At 37.4% G+C, this 16,792-nt stretch overlaps 1 protein-coding gene across 1 annotated transcript in view; it reads left to right on the top strand.

The window, feature by feature from the left end:
* LOC145981414 (ubiquitin carboxyl-terminal hydrolase 40-like) overlaps positions 1-13,953 on the top strand; it is a 58,633-nt gene extending 44,680 nt beyond the window's left edge. The window contains exons 5-7 of the mRNA XM_083114651.1: positions 2,375-2,458; positions 10,785-10,882; positions 13,007-13,953. Coding sequence (XP_082970777.1) covers positions 2,375-2,458; positions 10,785-10,882; positions 13,007-13,136 — 312 coding nt within the window. The 3' untranslated portion in view covers positions 13,137-13,953. The remainder of the gene's footprint in view (positions 1-2,374; positions 2,459-10,784; positions 10,883-13,006) is intronic.
* Positions 13,954-16,792: the final 2,839 nt, after the last annotated feature.

A 16,792-nucleotide genomic window follows, 5' to 3' on the forward strand; every position in this document is an offset into this window, starting at 1 on the left:
TCTGACACCATGGCTCTTCCCGGACTTTTGCCTTCACATAAACATCCTGTTGTTTCAAATTTTCTGTACCAATCGTAGATCGACTGTCTAGTAGGTGCTGGTTTTCCGAAACGTGTTCGAAAATGTCGTTGTACAACTGTAATGGAGTTTGTTTTTGCTAGTTCAAGAACACAATATGATTTTTCAACAGCGTTTGCAGCCATCTTAGCAATTGTTGCACCCGAACAACAATCAGCGACAACAACAAACATCAACAATGTGTCTTATCGAAACTTCCACAGTTCCTCAACCTAGCAGTGCAAAATTCATGTCGATATTACGAATAGTTTTTGTTTTTTAAGACATTGAAAGTGTATATTTCTTTTGTAGTAGCCCTGTACTATTGTCTAAAACATAACTTGCCAAAACTGTATGCAGTTTTCTTCAAGCATCAGTGTTTTCATCCTCCAAAAATTAAAAAATCTCTTTTCTTTATAAGAGCTGCGGTAGCTCAGTTGGTAGAGCTTCTGGCTAGCACGTGGAAGACCCAGGTTCAAATCCTGGGGCAGGTGATTTGGACAAGGAGTTTTTCCAGTCATTTACCTGTTTCTTTGCGGCTCTCAGGGCCACCCAGCCTCGTAAATGGATACCTACAGGAAGGGTAAAGGTGGACGTGATGCTGATCACATCATCCCAACTATGACCGAGATCAAGAATATGTGGAGCTCTATACCTCTACATCACCCCATATGCCTTCATGGCATGTATGCACATCCACAGGAGAACCTTTACTTTCTTACTATATTTTTCTTTATTCTCACCTTGTTACTCAGTTTGTATGTACCGTACAGACCTTACATTTTGTGTATGATTTCAAAGTACTCCACATTATAATATACCGTACAAAAAATATGTGTAATTTCTTGAAGCATCAGTCTTATTATTACAAAATATTCAAAAATCTAAAAAAAATATGTTCATTATATCTATTTTTCTAAATATTCAGTGAATGATGTCACTTCCTACAGTCTCTTCTTCAGTTCACACCCAGATTCCTTACCTAACATAACCTCCTCTAGACAACACTGAATATCATCCTGGGAGAGTATCTGCCGGGAACAACCTGGAGCAGCTTTGTCAGCCATTTTGCCAAATGAGAAAATGGACAGCACGTGTACTAGCAGTATCAGAGAAAGAACAAAGAAGGAGCACTTGTGCTGCCCTCAAGTGGGCAAGTTATGAAATGCAATATCAAAAGTTTGCAGCAAAACATTTGACGGAATGACATGGAAACATGTACACATTGCCATAAGCACTGAAAATTGAAGAATGTATATCTTATGTTATCTGCGATTTGTGCACCATAGAGGAAAACTTAGATATATATATATATGTTCTCCGAACCGAAAGGCTTAAACGTAGGAGCAGAAAAACAGATGGGTTGACGAATTATATTTTGGACCAATACAATGTCCTCATTAGTGGAAGCATCAAGTTAAAGATGAACGTTATCATTTTCCATACCAAGTACACAGGAGTCTAATCATTAATTCATATTATTTTTAATAGCCACTTTGTAGCGTATTAATCAACATAAAGATTTACTTGAAACAGTCACAAATAATAAATGTATACTCTAGATCAGTGATTCTCAACCTTCGTGAGCCACGACCCTGTAAATTCTTTTTTTAGATGTCAATGCCAGAATCCCAACAATTTTACTCGTAATTAGCTTTGCTATTTTTTAAAACTTAATGTATGTTTATTAAAACGTCTGCTTGAAATTAATATTCATAAATAAATTATGTCCTAATCATGGAGAGTATTAGGTCTATTATGTCCGGGATGGTTGTCAAATGTAAAATTTGGTTTAAATTACTTGACGATGACTGGATCTAGTAGAATCTTTTAGTTAAATATGGCCAATATCATAAATTGATAAATGCTGGCAGTGTATTTGGTAATGAGAATTGCTGCGCAAACTGAATTGTCCATGCTACCCGTATGTCAAGGAAACCCCAGTGAAAGGGTATCTTTCCAGGTGTGTTGCCAGCTCTAGCTTCATCCTTCCGGCCCCACGGTTGTAATTCAAATTTGGAGGCTGCACGGACGATAGTCCCCTGTTAGTGGCTTTGATTTCTCACCAGCGCTGGCAAGAAAAAAAAATCCCTTTATCGCCAGTGGGGAAAAAAAAATTCCACATTGTTGCCAGCTAATCAATGCCAGTGTCCGGTACCGGGCAGTTGAGAAATCATACTCTACATTACATCAGAGGCTTTTTTAAGTACTTGTGTGCATTTTAACAAAATTTAAATATATCTACATCTTATGCCAACCCCCCACAGTCTTAATGTTTGAAAATTATCATGTTCTTAAACTGTGATTTTTCTTCCAGGAACAATCTGCTTGGAAAAAGAGCACAAAGACACTTCGTTGTCCTCCATATTCCATTGCAGATGGGAGTGTCATTGGAGTTAAGGTAAATATAGCTTTTTTATATATGAAGCACTAGCATTGGGAGAGAGGTCTAACAGGTCCCCCTTCCCCCCTGGAAATTGACATCGTTCAAGTTACAAAAAAAAGCAGAAACCTTGTTATTTTTATTGTTAATCATAGAAATAAAGTTCAGTTAGTTATTTTAACTGAATAACGAAAGTAATGACTACATTAGATGGAAGAAATTGTGTATAATACAGGAACCAGTTATGTTCAGCGATTTAATTCAAAGAATAATTGGTTCCATAGTTCTCAAAACTCCAAAAATTTTCCACTAACTTTATGAAATGAAAAAGCAGTTGTGGATCGAGTGGAAGAGTCTCCTCTAGGACGTAATAATAATAATAATAAATTTATAATAAAATTGTTATTTATCCTTAGTTTATACAGTGGTTGGTTGGTTGATTTGGTGTTTTAAGTCCACTTTATGCACAGTAAGGATAATCGGGACTGGACCTACAGTTTGAAGTGTCCAACCCAGGACATATTCACGATCAACTCTTTACTGCTGAATTTTAGTTTTTTTTACAAAAATAAATTGAAATTTCTTAAAAGCCTTAACATTTTATTGGAACATTAAGCTATAAATTGTACAAGAAAAAATATTAACATTATTTTCTAAAATCTCTTTTGTTGAAGCAGTAGCATTAATAGCACTCCTATGATAAACTGTTTTCACGTGGTCTTCAATATCACCTCTACCTTTATGTGCAAGAGAAAATACTCCATTACAGAGTGTACATTGCACACGTTCACTGTCACTGTTGTTACACAGTTTCAATAATTTGTATTCCTGCTGCAGGTTAACGTTAAATACACACTTTCATTTGCCCATTGCCAAATGCAAAGCCCTTGTAAATAGTTATAATTATCAAAAATGTGTAGACGAGTTACTTCACATGCTTGCAAGACAACCAAGACGCTCACGGAAGTTCGGAAACGGAACCATTCGGAAGTCGATTTCTTGAAGAAAAAATAGAATCGATCCTTATAATCGATCGATCCTTGCTGGTCATAAATTCTGGTCATCAATATTCAATACTGGAAGCTATTTTCATGTTCAGATTCTCAAATCCCCGGACAGCACTAAAAAACCAGGACTGTCCAGGCTAATCCCGGATGTATGGCAAGCCTAGGTCCGAACCACTTGTACCTCCACCGGGTATCAAACCCGGGACCCCTTGATTAGTTTATACAGTGGTATTAGAAAGTATTGTTGGATTTTATTGGCTGATGCCAAACAATACTTTTCTGAAACGTGTTGTGAACCTCACTTCCACATAGTACACCCTGGACTACATTTTGCAGACTGACAAGGCTCTGGCGACTGGCCCTACGGCCAGTATAATTCTGTGTGTTGTTCTGTTTTTTGTCCTAGTGTGTGCTGAGTGCCCCTTACAGCCTCAGCTTTTTATGGAAGCCAGAATGTTTTAATATTTTAGTGGCACGACATAACAATTATGTTTTTTTAGTTATGGTAAGGGGCTGGACCCCGTATAATGTGACGGGTGTAAATTAGCAGTGCTGATGCACCCAAAATTCAAATTTTCTGAAACTTTGGTCTTTGACGGGCTCCGCAAAAATGCTGCATGACACTTTCGCGAAGTTTAATATGCAAGAAGTTAGGCAAAAATCGAAGTGTCTTTTTATTTTGTCCCAGTTTAGTGTGAAACAACTGAATTTTATGATAACATGTAATTCTTGAATATTTTAAAGCAAAAATCTTTGTAAATTAATGCACATAAAAATAACCCGTGGCACAACAGCCCTTGAGGTCCAGGGCTTACCTACCGACTGCCAGGATTGCTCCCACTTTCAGAGGTGGGAGATCATCCAACTTGTTAGGGGGTGACATTGGTCAGCACGACGAATCCCAAGTCATCGTCGAAGGTTTCCGTAACTGGGTTACACTACTCATTTGTAGCTCCCCAATTTCCTCACGATGGTGGGTGGTCATCGGTCTCATACACAGGTCGAAATCTCAGGAGAGAAGTTGTTAAGCTTCCTCGCAGGAGACTTGAACCTATGCTTGTCCCTTAACTGTAGCCCAAAGCCTGACGACGCCTTAGTCCACATGGCCACAGTGTGAGATATTGATGCATATATGATACTTATAGTGAAATATTAAAACACTAATATCAATATATATTTTGAACAACTTTTAATTATTACAACAGGGTGTTTACCTGTCAAGAATGTCAAGAAATCCAGGTAGGTCAAGAAAGTCAAGAAATTATGCTTGTGGTCAAGAATTTTTGCTATTTTTTACAGAATAGTGAATTTACAATGTTATATACGTGGATGGATCAGAAGAAAAGGTTACAACAACAAATAAAAGAAACACAGTATGACCTGGTATGAATTGATGATGTATTCTAAGAAGGCGAAACACACCTTGGCGATTGAGACATTTATCAGATGCCATCTTGGTAGAAATCATGTCCCTGCTCATTGAACCACTTCGTGACATCTGTCTGGACGTCATCTTCGGACGAGAACCGTGTTCCAGACAAGTGTGCTTGTGCTTTCAGCTGGGGGGAAAAAATAAGTCACTGGGGGCCAAGTCTAGGCTGTATGAGGGATGGTTCCACACTTCCCACCTGAAACATTGTAGCAACTGTTGAGTCTGGCGGGCCATGTGGGCTCTTGCATTGTCATGAAATAAGATAACACTCTCACTATACACTTCCATGAGCTGACGATGAATATCCGCTGCCGGAACTTTCCTCACCCACAAGTAGCGTACGACACATCGCACTTCCACGGCAGACCAATTCTGCAAACGTCTCGCCATTGCATCGGCGAACTACGCCACTGACGGTAAATGTAAAGTTGTAGAATCTCGCCACACGAATACGATGCCATCTGTTGTACCTCCGGGTAAACCAATTACTTCCTCCTATTTCGTGCATCCACAGAATGCTTGTAACCTTTCTTTCTGGTCCATCCACTGCTACGCCCCTTGTGGGTACGTACTTACATGTTATTTACCACGGCTAGAGATATCTTAATCTCAGGGGATAGGTTCTTTGTTTGAGAATTCCAAATAAGAAAGCGTTTTATAGCCAAGAGGATATAGTTAAATGCGGATCTATATTCTGAGAACTATACAAAATACAGAGAAAAATATATAGCGACATTGAAATATATCGAAAATTTACATCGGTTACATTCTTCTTGAAAGGAAATCTTCTTCTTTTTATCTTCGTAATTATGGAAAGGCTTCTTCTTCTTCTCTCTCTTGATTATAGAGTAGGTTTCTTCTTCTTTGATTATGGAAAAGGCTTCTTCTCCTTTTCCTTTTGATTATTGAATATGCTTCTTCTTCTTTTGATTATGGAAAACACTTCTTTTATTATTTCTTATATATATATATAAGAAATCTAGTTGCGTCGTCTCGCTTCCTTTTCTTTATGCCCTATATATGTTTTCTTTCCCTTTCCCGGTTTCTTTGGCAAACGATACAAGCTATACTTATATAAAGGAGTAGGGTCGGCTAAACTGACACTAGCGCCACCTCCTATGTAACGACCAAAAGGGGATAACCAGGATCGCTAATAAAAAGCGCTGCCAATGGCCCAGTGCGACTAAAAAAGAAGCGCAACCGTAAAGTGCTTCGGGGCGTCTAATTGACCACAGCGCCACCGGGGAACGGACAAATGCAAAAGCTGACGATGTTCTCCTCGTCAGAGAATCAAAAAGAAATTGATATACATTTCTGAATTCATTTGCTCGCTTAATAAATTTCCTAAACGTTTCATATGCGGCTATATTCTTAATTCTTTTAAATTACTATATACATCATTCTATTTACTTCTCCTATAGTATTTAGACTCTTCTTTTATATATTTCTCAATGTACTATAATATATATAATTCCTCTTCTCCGCTCCTAGTTTGTAGAATGAGCTCTGATCCTCTTTATATGGCGTGCTGCCATCTGTCATCGCTCTTGGGAAACTTCTTACTTGCAACTTTCATTGTGTCATCAAAACTGGCACGTGACACAATATTCCCCTCCTTGAGGATAAAAAATTTCTCTATTGGAAGAAATTTTTTGGAAATAGAAATTTTTTTTTTTCACTTTCTCTGCATCTCGTTTGACTCTTCTCATTGGCTCTCATTTCTACTGCTTATATTCCTTTTCACTTCCACTGTGCAATTATATGTCCTTCCATGCAGCATTTTTCCTCATCTCTCTATTACTCTCTTCTTTCTAGTTTCGTTTCTATATATCTTATCACCACGTTCCGGAAATATTCGTGACCTCTTAAGTTATTTTTAGATACAAAATATAATTCTTTAATAGTTCCCCTCCTGCAAATCTGCTAATCTAATCTCTCCAAGATAGTCTTTATCTGACGATGTCCTGCCAAAAAAGTTATTTTCGTTTCACCCTTTTCTTCTTTCAGCAATTTCTCTACAGATTATCAGTTAGTTCAGATTTTTCCGTTTCAAAGAACTCTCTCTCTCTTCTCTAAGTTGACCATCTACGTGTTTTTATCAGCTACCATAATTCTCCACATCAGCCTTAATTTCATATCAGCATGTATCTAGATATATTTATTTTCTGGGATTACAACCCTTTTTTCGGAATACAACCGATTCTTCTTTAACTTTTTGGGATTACAACCCATTCTCTTTTACACTTTTCTAAATACACGATGATCTTTAATAGTCTAAGCTTGCAAAGAATTCATTTTGCTGATATTGTTTGATCTTCTATATTATCTTCTCCTTTTTCCTGAGAGTTTTCTTCGTAATTAACTTCCTTCTGTGCTTAACTGTTCTATCTTCCTTCTCTTCTGTTCGTATATTGAAAAGTTTACATCCATTTTGCATATTACTTTCTTTGGCATCTCTTCTTTTACAGGTTTGATCTTTCACTATCAGTCTCATTGTTCAATGGAGTGGTGACATAAATTAGCATTCATTATTCTTTTTTAGATATCATTTGCTGAATAGATTTTCCTCCTACCATGACTATCATATATATACATATATCTTTTTACAGGAACTAAACATCAAAGAACTAAAATTTTCTTCCTTTCAAATATATCATTAATATTTACCCAAACTAATAATTCCACGAATTTTTCTTCTGGCGAACTGGAACTTTTTCAGAGAACTTTAATAATTCTAGAAACGTACGCTGCCAGTCTGTAAATCATAACATCTCCTTCCTTTGCACTATTCAGTCATATTTGTTTCTTCCGATTCTTTCAAATACTCGATGCTTGTCACTATCTTGTTTTCTTTCTCTTCCTCTATTTCTTCTCTTTCTTCTATTTTCTTTTCTATTCTTCTCAAGATTCTTCTTCCTCCTCTTCCAACTTTCTTCCAGTAAAGAAATTACTTTCATTTCTCTCTTCTTCCAATCTGGTTTCTGCCAAGTCTTCTTCTTATGTTCTACATCTTCATCAAATGCATGCTCTCCTTGTCTTTTCCGTCTCGTCTTCTTCTTTCTTCTCTTTGGCGAAGTAGCATAAAAATCCATTTGATCTATGTCGACTCTTCTTAGCGTATTCTTAAATTTCTTCAGGTTCCTTTCTATTTTTAATTTCTTTCTCTTCCTCTTCTTCCATGTCTTTACGTGAATATATCTAAATCTCATTTTACTTCTCTTTCTTCTTTGTTTACATCTTCTGCTCGGCTTATGCTTATTTTCTTCCTCCGTCAGAGACTCGTCACAGGAAATTTCTTCTTTCATCTTCATTTCGACATGGATTTCTTCATGTTTATATTGACAACTAAATTTTTCCTCCCTTTCTATTCCTCTTTCATCTTCTTCTATTTTCTTATCTTCCTCTTCTTTGACGTCTTTAAGTTCCTGAGTGGTTTCTTCTCTTAACTTTATAGCTACTTCTTCTATCTTGCCGTCATGCTCGTCATTGGAACTTTCCTCTTTTTCTTCTTCTATTTTCTTATCTGTCTCTTCTTTGTTTACTTCGCTTAACTTTATAGCTTCTTCTTCTATCTTGTTGTCATGCTCGTCATTGTAATTTTCCTCTTTCGTCTTCCAACTTCTATCTTCTATAAGGACCTTCGTTTCTTCTATCTTGTCTTCGCTTTCTTCTATTCTGGAAACAGCTACTTCTATCTTGTCTTCGTTTTCTGCTATTCTGGAAACATCTACTTCTGTCTTGCTGTCATTTTCTTCTGTTCTTGAAACAGCTATTTCTGTGTGAGAATCGCTTTCCCCAATTTTCCTTTCCGGACTTTCATTTCTTTGTCTATTTTCTTCTATAATCTCTGAAACCTCATCTTCGCTTCTTCTATTCATATCTAAACTCGTACTCTCGATCGACAGCATTGTTCCTTCTATTATTCTCTCCCTTTTGTCAAACAATCCCAACATCCTTCTGTGGTGCTCTTCTAACTTTCCTTCTATTATTATCTTCCTTTCGTCAAGCCTCTCCATCATCCCTCTATGGTATTCATCTATCTGCATCTCTAACTTCTTGAACATTTCCATCACGGTCATTTCTTCTATTTTCTCTTGTTTTTCCTTCACTATAGTTTCTCCGTTCTCATCCTCGACTTTATTTTCTTCCTCCATTTTGGCTTTATCTCCCTTTGCTTTCTTATTCACAAATCTGCTAGCCGCAACGTTGGTCGCCACTAATGCTACGCCCCTTGTGGGTACGTACTTACATGTTATTTACCACGGCTAGAGATATCTTAATCTCAGGGGATAGGTTCTTTGTTTGAGAATTCCAAATAAGAAAGCGTTTTATAGCCAAGAGGATATAGTTAAATGCGGATCTATATTCTGAGAACTATACAAAATACAGAGAAAAATATATAGCGACATTGAAATATATCGAAAATTTACATCGGTTACATTCTTCTTGAAAGGAAATCTTCTTCTTTTTATCTTCGTAATTATGGAAAGGCTTCTTCTTCTTCTCTCTCTTGATTATAGAGTAGGTTTCTTCTTCTTTGATTATGGAAAACACTTCTTTTATTATTTCTTATATATATATATAAGAAATCTAGTTGCGTCGTCTCGCTTCCTTTTCTTTATGCCCTATATATGTTTTCTTTCCCTTTCCCGGTTTCTTTGGCAAACGATACAAGCTATACTTATATAAAGGAGTAGGGTCGGCTAAACTGACACTAGCGCCACCTCCTATGTAACGACCAAAAGGGGATAACCAGGATCGCTAATAAAAAGCGCTGCCAATGGCCCAGTGCGACTAAAAAAGAAGCGCAACCGTAAAGTGCTTCGGGGCGTCTAATTGACCACAGCGCCACCGGGGAACGGACAAATGCAAAAGCTGACGATGTTCTCCTCGTCAGAGAATCAAAAAGAAATTGATATACATTTCTGAATTCATTTGCTCGCTTAATAAATTTCCTAAACGTTTCATATGCGGCTATATTCTTAATTCTTTTAAATTACTATATACATCATTCTATTTACTTCTCCTATAGTATTTAGACTCTTCTTTTATATATTTCTCAATGTACTATAATATATATAATTCCTCTTCTCCGCTCCTAGTTTGTAGAATGAGCTCTGATCCTCTTTATATGGCGTGCTGCCATCTGTCATCGCTCTTGGGAAACTTCTTACTTGCAACTTTCATTGTGTCATCAAAACTGGCACGTGACACCACGTACCTGTACTGGGATTTGATAAAATTGAATGTTTGAAATCCAAAATTGTATTGAGTTGTGGTTAAGATTTCTTCACTTTGTTTCTTAATAATTACATTCTTGTATGCGTGAAGTTTTGTAAAAATATTAAATTAAGTAATATGGCATTCCCCATCCAGGAAGAAATCTGAGGCATTAATTTTTACATGCATTAATAATTGAAGCAAGTTTAAATCTCTTCTTAAAGTACAGATTTATTTTTCATCTTAACCGGCCTTGTGGTAGGGGTTTTTCATTGAATAAAATATATGTGTTCTTCATTTCCAACTATATCTATGTAGGGGGAGATTAAATAAATGTTAAGAAAAGGGGAGAGAAAGGTTATGAAAAAGTCAAGAATTTTGGATTGTTACTTTGGTAGACACCCTGTACAATTTTCAAGCATCGTTATTGGTTCAAAGTGGTATTGGCTTTGCTCTTCTACCCACACTTAATTTTACAACACGTTAATGAAAACAAGAGGTGTCACTCTATGAGTTTGACTGGTAATCACCACATAACGTTCATTGAAGATTTATTAAGATTTTTGTAGATCTTTCAGGCTACTTACCTTTCAAATTTTTGCCTCCTCCTCTTGTAAAGTGTAACAAGTGACTTTGTTTTGCTCTTATTGTTTATTACAAATTATATTTCTCATTTACCTTGCAGGATTTAAGCTGCAGTGTTGACAACCTAGAAGATTTTCAGCGAGAGAGTGACATAGAGTACAAGAGGAAACTGAAGCTCACAGCAGCAGAAAGAAAAAGGTACAAGAAACTTCTTATATATTTGCTTTTACTTTTCAATATTATATATCCATATCCCAGCCATCCACTGAAGGTAAAGGGGCACTTTATGCTCAGATAGGCAAGCAGGGACTGGACCTACAGTTTATAGAAGGTCAAACACTGTTGCTCTACACACATCTGGAGCCTCTTGTCAAAGTTCCCCATTGCCCTTGTGTACAGCGACAAGGACATCCATCATCTTTCTGACATCATCTTCCATATTTAAATCATCACTGTATACCCATCCAAACTGAATTTCTTACCGATGGATTTTGTGTTAATAAAACATTTGTACCAGTTGGCCCGAATTAAAGTTACCCAACTCAGAGCCCTCTGTAGCCTGTTTGAGGCATCGTAGAACTCTGAAAGGTGGTGAATCCACTATGCAGACCATGGGGAAGAGGATGGCGATAAAAAAAATAGTTCGATTTTCCACCACCAGGTTGAAATGTGGTGCTGTACTTCCATGATGGGTTGTACAAATAATCACTTTAAGTGAATTAGCTGAGTTATTACTTAGGAAGACATTTGTTAGTGGCTGGAAGTTGTGAGAAAATAATCTCTCGTTTATTGCAAGATTGCAAGGTAAAGGCAAACCCATAACCAATTGGAGCAGTTTACGTCATTATGGAAGTACAGCGCCACATTTCAACCTGGTGACGGAAAATTGAACTATTTTTTTTTATTGTCATCCTGTTTCCCATGGTCTGCATAGTGGATTCACCAAATTTCAGAGTTCTACGATGCCTCAAACAGGCTACAGAGGGCTCTGAGTTGGGTAACTTTAATTCTGGCCACCTGGTATCTTGAAAATCAACGACGTTACACTTATTCCAAAAACATGCATTCTTTTTGCGCCACCTTGTACTTGTGATCAAGAATTTTTGCTACCACAATGTCTGATTGATTTAGTTTATTTTATTTCACTTTTCTGTCCCTTTGGCTAATCGTGAAGATGAGAATGAATGGTGGTAAGTTAAGATGGATGAAGGGATGGCAACATGACCCTGCATAAGATTATACTGGCTGAGTCTAGATGCCACAGCCTCGCTAGTCTGTCAAATGCAGTCCAAATGCATTAATACGAGGGCAAATCGAAAAGTCTTTGCGCCTAATTTTTTCTAGCTTGTTATAAGTGTTATTACAAAAGCGAGATATACGAGTGATGCAGTAGGCTTTTCTTGGAAGGGCCCTATTGTAACTTCCGATTACTTCCACGGCACGGCGCGGCGCTGTTATCAGTTGGCAAAGATGGCCGGAGTGCTCAGGAAGTCCATGCCATATGAGCATCGAAGTGTTATTCGCTTTTTATGGTGCAAAGGACAGACAGCCAAAGATATCCACAGGGAAATGGAGCCAGAACGCTACAGTTGCACACTCTCCCATCTGCGAGCAGCCATTAGGAAAAAGCATCAGGGTATTCGTGAAGTGAGCAATGTGGTCTTCCTCCATGACAACGCGAAACCACACGTGGCGATCTCCAAACTTCAGTCATGGGGGTGGGAGATTATGGAGCATCCTCCGTACAGCCCAGACCTAGCCCCCTGTGATTACGATCTTTTTGGTCCATTGAAGAAGTTCCTGGCAGGACAGAGGTTCACAAACGACACCGAAGTGCAGAACGTTGTTCGTCGTTGGTTCCGTGATCAGCCGGCCACCTTCTATGCAACGGGCATTGCGAAACTTGTGGTATGGTGGGACAAGTGCCTCAACAGGTGTGGTGATTATGTGGAAAAATAGTAAAAAGTATGTAGAAGATTGTGTATATGTTGTTTTTCCTTTATGGTTTTTAATCTGGGAATAAATAGTTAGGTGCAAAGACTTTTTGATTTGCCCTCATGGATAAAAGAAGTCTAATTCTATTGTTAAATATAGATTCTAACTGTCCTTTTGATAGGGATTTTTCATTAAATAATGGTTAAGAAAAACTAAAAAAAGATCATGAAAATCAAGAATTTAGGATTTGTTATTTTGGTAGACACCGTGAACATGCATCACACACCCTAAACAATGAGCCTGACCAATAATCACCATCCCCAACAATAACACTGTTGTTTTCATTCTCCCCACATCCACTCTCATGGTAATGTTTTGTTTGCCTAGATTCCTGAAGGAGCAGTGCGTCGGGTTGCCATCGTACGAAGACGGGTCCAAAGATGGAGCCAGGAGTCTAGTGGACGAGAAGAAGAAGGCGGAAAGGGGCATCCAGATCAGAGTTTCCAACTTTACGTAACTTTTGCATCAAGGACCATACCAGTGTTCAAACTACAAGACTGAGCTGCAGAAACATTCTGTTATGTAACTTAATACGAAAATATTAATAATGAAAGTAATAATTTTTTGAGAAGATGAGATGATGGTGTTCATGAAGTCAGAATGGTTGCTCCAGTGCCAATATTTGTGATAATATTAATTTTTCATTGTAAGACATTTATATGTTAGTTTCTTTGTTGTTATCTCTTGCGATTGGATATACAGTCATGGTCAGTTCTAGGTTGTAACGATCTAATTGAAAGTCAATTGGGTTGTTACAACTCAGGCATGTCCATGACTGTACAATGTAATTCGTGAAAAAAGAGTATTGTAAAGAATAGTGAGACAAGAAATGTGATTATATTTTTCCATTGTTACTGAAGAGTCATTATTCCAAAGAGTTAATATTTAGGCAGAAAAAAACGTGAAGCAATATTATCAATACTGATTCATATATATTTTCTTTATTCATTTTTTTGTTCTTTTTTTACTTTTCAGAGATGGTGATGTAATAAAGTGATTATTCCTACTTTTTGTTCACTGAAGATGTATTTCTAGCCTAAGTACAAGGGCTTAGCTAATAATACTTTGTACTTTATCATTGCTGATAATTCTATTGAAAAGGGAAACAGGTTCAGAATATGGATGACCAAATCCGAATAAAGTTTTGTCTGGATATCAGATAAATTTCTATTCGGATATAGGATATTATATCTGGATTGTCTGTTGCATCCAAAACGGATATTGGATAATTTGAATTTGGAATGGAAATAAATACCACTTTTACCTTTAACAGCTTCATTTATTTTGAACAATGTTCAATTCAATTCAATTCAATAGTCTTTATTCTTGGGCGAGGTTCAGCAAATGCTCATCTGCCACCTAACCCGACAAAGAAAGACATAGCAGAGTACATTATTATACATAAAAATTGTAAGATACTACATAAGTAATATAACATATAAGAAGTTACATAAAAAAATACTACTACTACACAAAGAAATTACAAAAATGAAAACAGATTAAATATATACAGTGTGTGTGTGCAAATAAATGGTAATAATAATACTAATAACCCGACCCTGTGGCCGAGTGGTTAGCACATCGCGCTGCGACGCCAAGGGTCCCGGGTTCGAATCCCGGTCGGGCTTGGTTGTTTGTGAATGTCCATTCATCAATTTCAGCATTTCATCACTCATCCCAATCTTCGCAAATTAGCCAAGAGACACAAAACGCGAAGTAAAATAAACTAAATCAAAATAATAATAATAATAATAATAATACTAATACATATATTATTATTTAGTTTCAGTCCAGTTCTAATAATTTACAGGAAATGTCAGTTTTTAATTGTATGTCGTCTTTTCTTCTGGTCATCAATCAGTGTGTCATATACTGTCTTACGAAAGTGTTTGTATTTCTGTTGTTTTACTTCGTTCAGAAGTGCATTCCAGATTTTAGGTGCCATGAAAAGTGACTTCTCATGAATAGCAAGTGCATAACACTTAAAAACTGTTAATAACATGTTAAAAGTACCACAGAATGGTCAGGGAATTTATTTCAACGAAAGAAATGGAAACTCTGGGCCTCCCTGATGGCATATAACATTGTTGCCTATTTGAGCAGCCTCAACCAGGACTCGAAACAAAGCCCCTGGCATACTTAACAGTTGCTATATAAATGGAATTGCTAAGTCTGTGCCTAAAAGTCTTTGCACTAGAATGACACATTTTACGCATAACGTCTGGTATTGTTAGGGCCTCCCTGATGCTATTGTGGTTTTGCCATTGCTTTGTAATGAAGGGGTCCCATGTTTGATACCCAATGGAGGCACATAGTGGTTTGGATCATACTTTAAACTGTAGGTCCAGTCCTGATTAGCCTATCTGTCCATAAAGTGGACTTAAAACAAAAAAAAGAACCAAATGCATATACAGAGCATTCCCTGACATTCACTACGAGACTCGGCGGTAAGCTGCCCGGCATCAGCGCTTGTCTTTCCCGACAGTGGCGCAGGAACGGGGGGGTACAGGGGTACATTGTACCCCCCTAAATTTTTGAAGGAGGGTACTGTACCCCCCTAAATCCGTAAATAGAGTTGTACCCCCTGTACCCCCTTGCTAATTTGACAGCAGACGCAAGGTGCTACTGTTAAAAGAACCTATTTTAAGTTCGCCCAATACAAAAAGTGTATATTGTTTATAACTTATAGGCCTAAACATTATCTTCCTTACCACAGAAATTCAAACCATTGTAAACTTATTCTACTACATTGTGCTTGCTACTAGTTAGTTCATTGACCTGTGTTCTTGGAAACCTCTTTAAGGAGATCAAAATTGTTTAAAATGTGTGTGGAACGATGGAATCAGATTTGCTCTCAGACAATCACGCTGCAGACGAGTGCTCCTTTGCGTAAGGGGGGGGGGGGGAGGGGGACACTTTTGTAAAGAAGTGGTTGCGTCGAATCGAAGATAAGATACAAATCTTCATCAGAAGAATATATGACTGATCCCATTTTCTTCTGAATATTTAAAGTGGAATTTTACAAAACGAAATACTTACACATACGAGACGAGACACTACAGACCAATTTGGGGGTACAATGTACTGCTGTACCTCACCCATATTTTTCATAACTTTGTAAGAGGGTGTTCGGAAAACTACTATATATTAAGAAATTTTGAAAATAGAGTCCCGATTAGCCTATGTGAGCATGAAGTGAATCTAGAATAAGTTTTAATAACTTCTGAGTGGAAACCGAAACAAAGATGAGCGAGAAGGACCTCGCCACACAGGAGACGAGATGAGGCTGTGACAATTCTCGACTCATCGCATCGCGATATCATTCCTAGGTGAAATGAAATTTTTCCTAGACATTTAAACAGGGTGCAATTTGCGATATTATCAGAGGAGGGGGGAATTATTTTTACCTATGTATTAGGTATACATGTACTTATCATTGGACATTAATTACTAATTTTGGTATCGAACGCAACACAAACACAATGCCATTTTAAGTTATACCCTAAAGTTAAACTGTAAGAAAATTACATTAGTCAGATGAATGCACGAGATAAATAATAGTCACTGCAGGTTCTATTGGTAGATTTTGGATTGGATTCGCAAGGTCTTTGAATGAGATGGGAATGTTTGATTGATTTATTTGGTTTATTTTACTTCGCATATCTGCCACTTTTGGCTAATCGCAAAGATGAGGATGGGTGATGATATGATGAAATTGATGAACACTCACATGCCCAACCTGGGACCTCCAGCGTCAAAGCGCCCTATGCCAACACCTCCGCCACGGAGGCTGGCGAGGTGGGAATGTGTCTTGGATTTTCTTTGTAGATGCGAAAATCTTTAACTGTGACGCGCACATGCTTTTGCTTACATTAAAGTTTACCTTTTCACATAAACGAGAAATTGACATGTCACCCTAAAACACACGCATGTATCTGCATTTAATACTACTCAATACGAAAAGGAACCTTGGGCGGTTCTTCATATTGTCCACTAAAGATTGAAACGAAAAAAAAAAAAAAAAAAAAAAACCTTTTGAGCGTATGCCTTTCCTTGCTTCCTCTGACATCTGAAGGATTTCGGTTTTGTATATGTAATGATAGTACTTTCAGT

Source organism: Lepisma saccharinum, chromosome 29 (assembly GCF_977018435.1).
Source record: "Lepisma saccharinum chromosome 29, izLepSacc3.1, whole genome shotgun sequence".
Taxonomy (NCBI): domain Eukaryota; kingdom Metazoa; phylum Arthropoda; class Insecta; order Zygentoma; family Lepismatidae; genus Lepisma; species Lepisma saccharinum.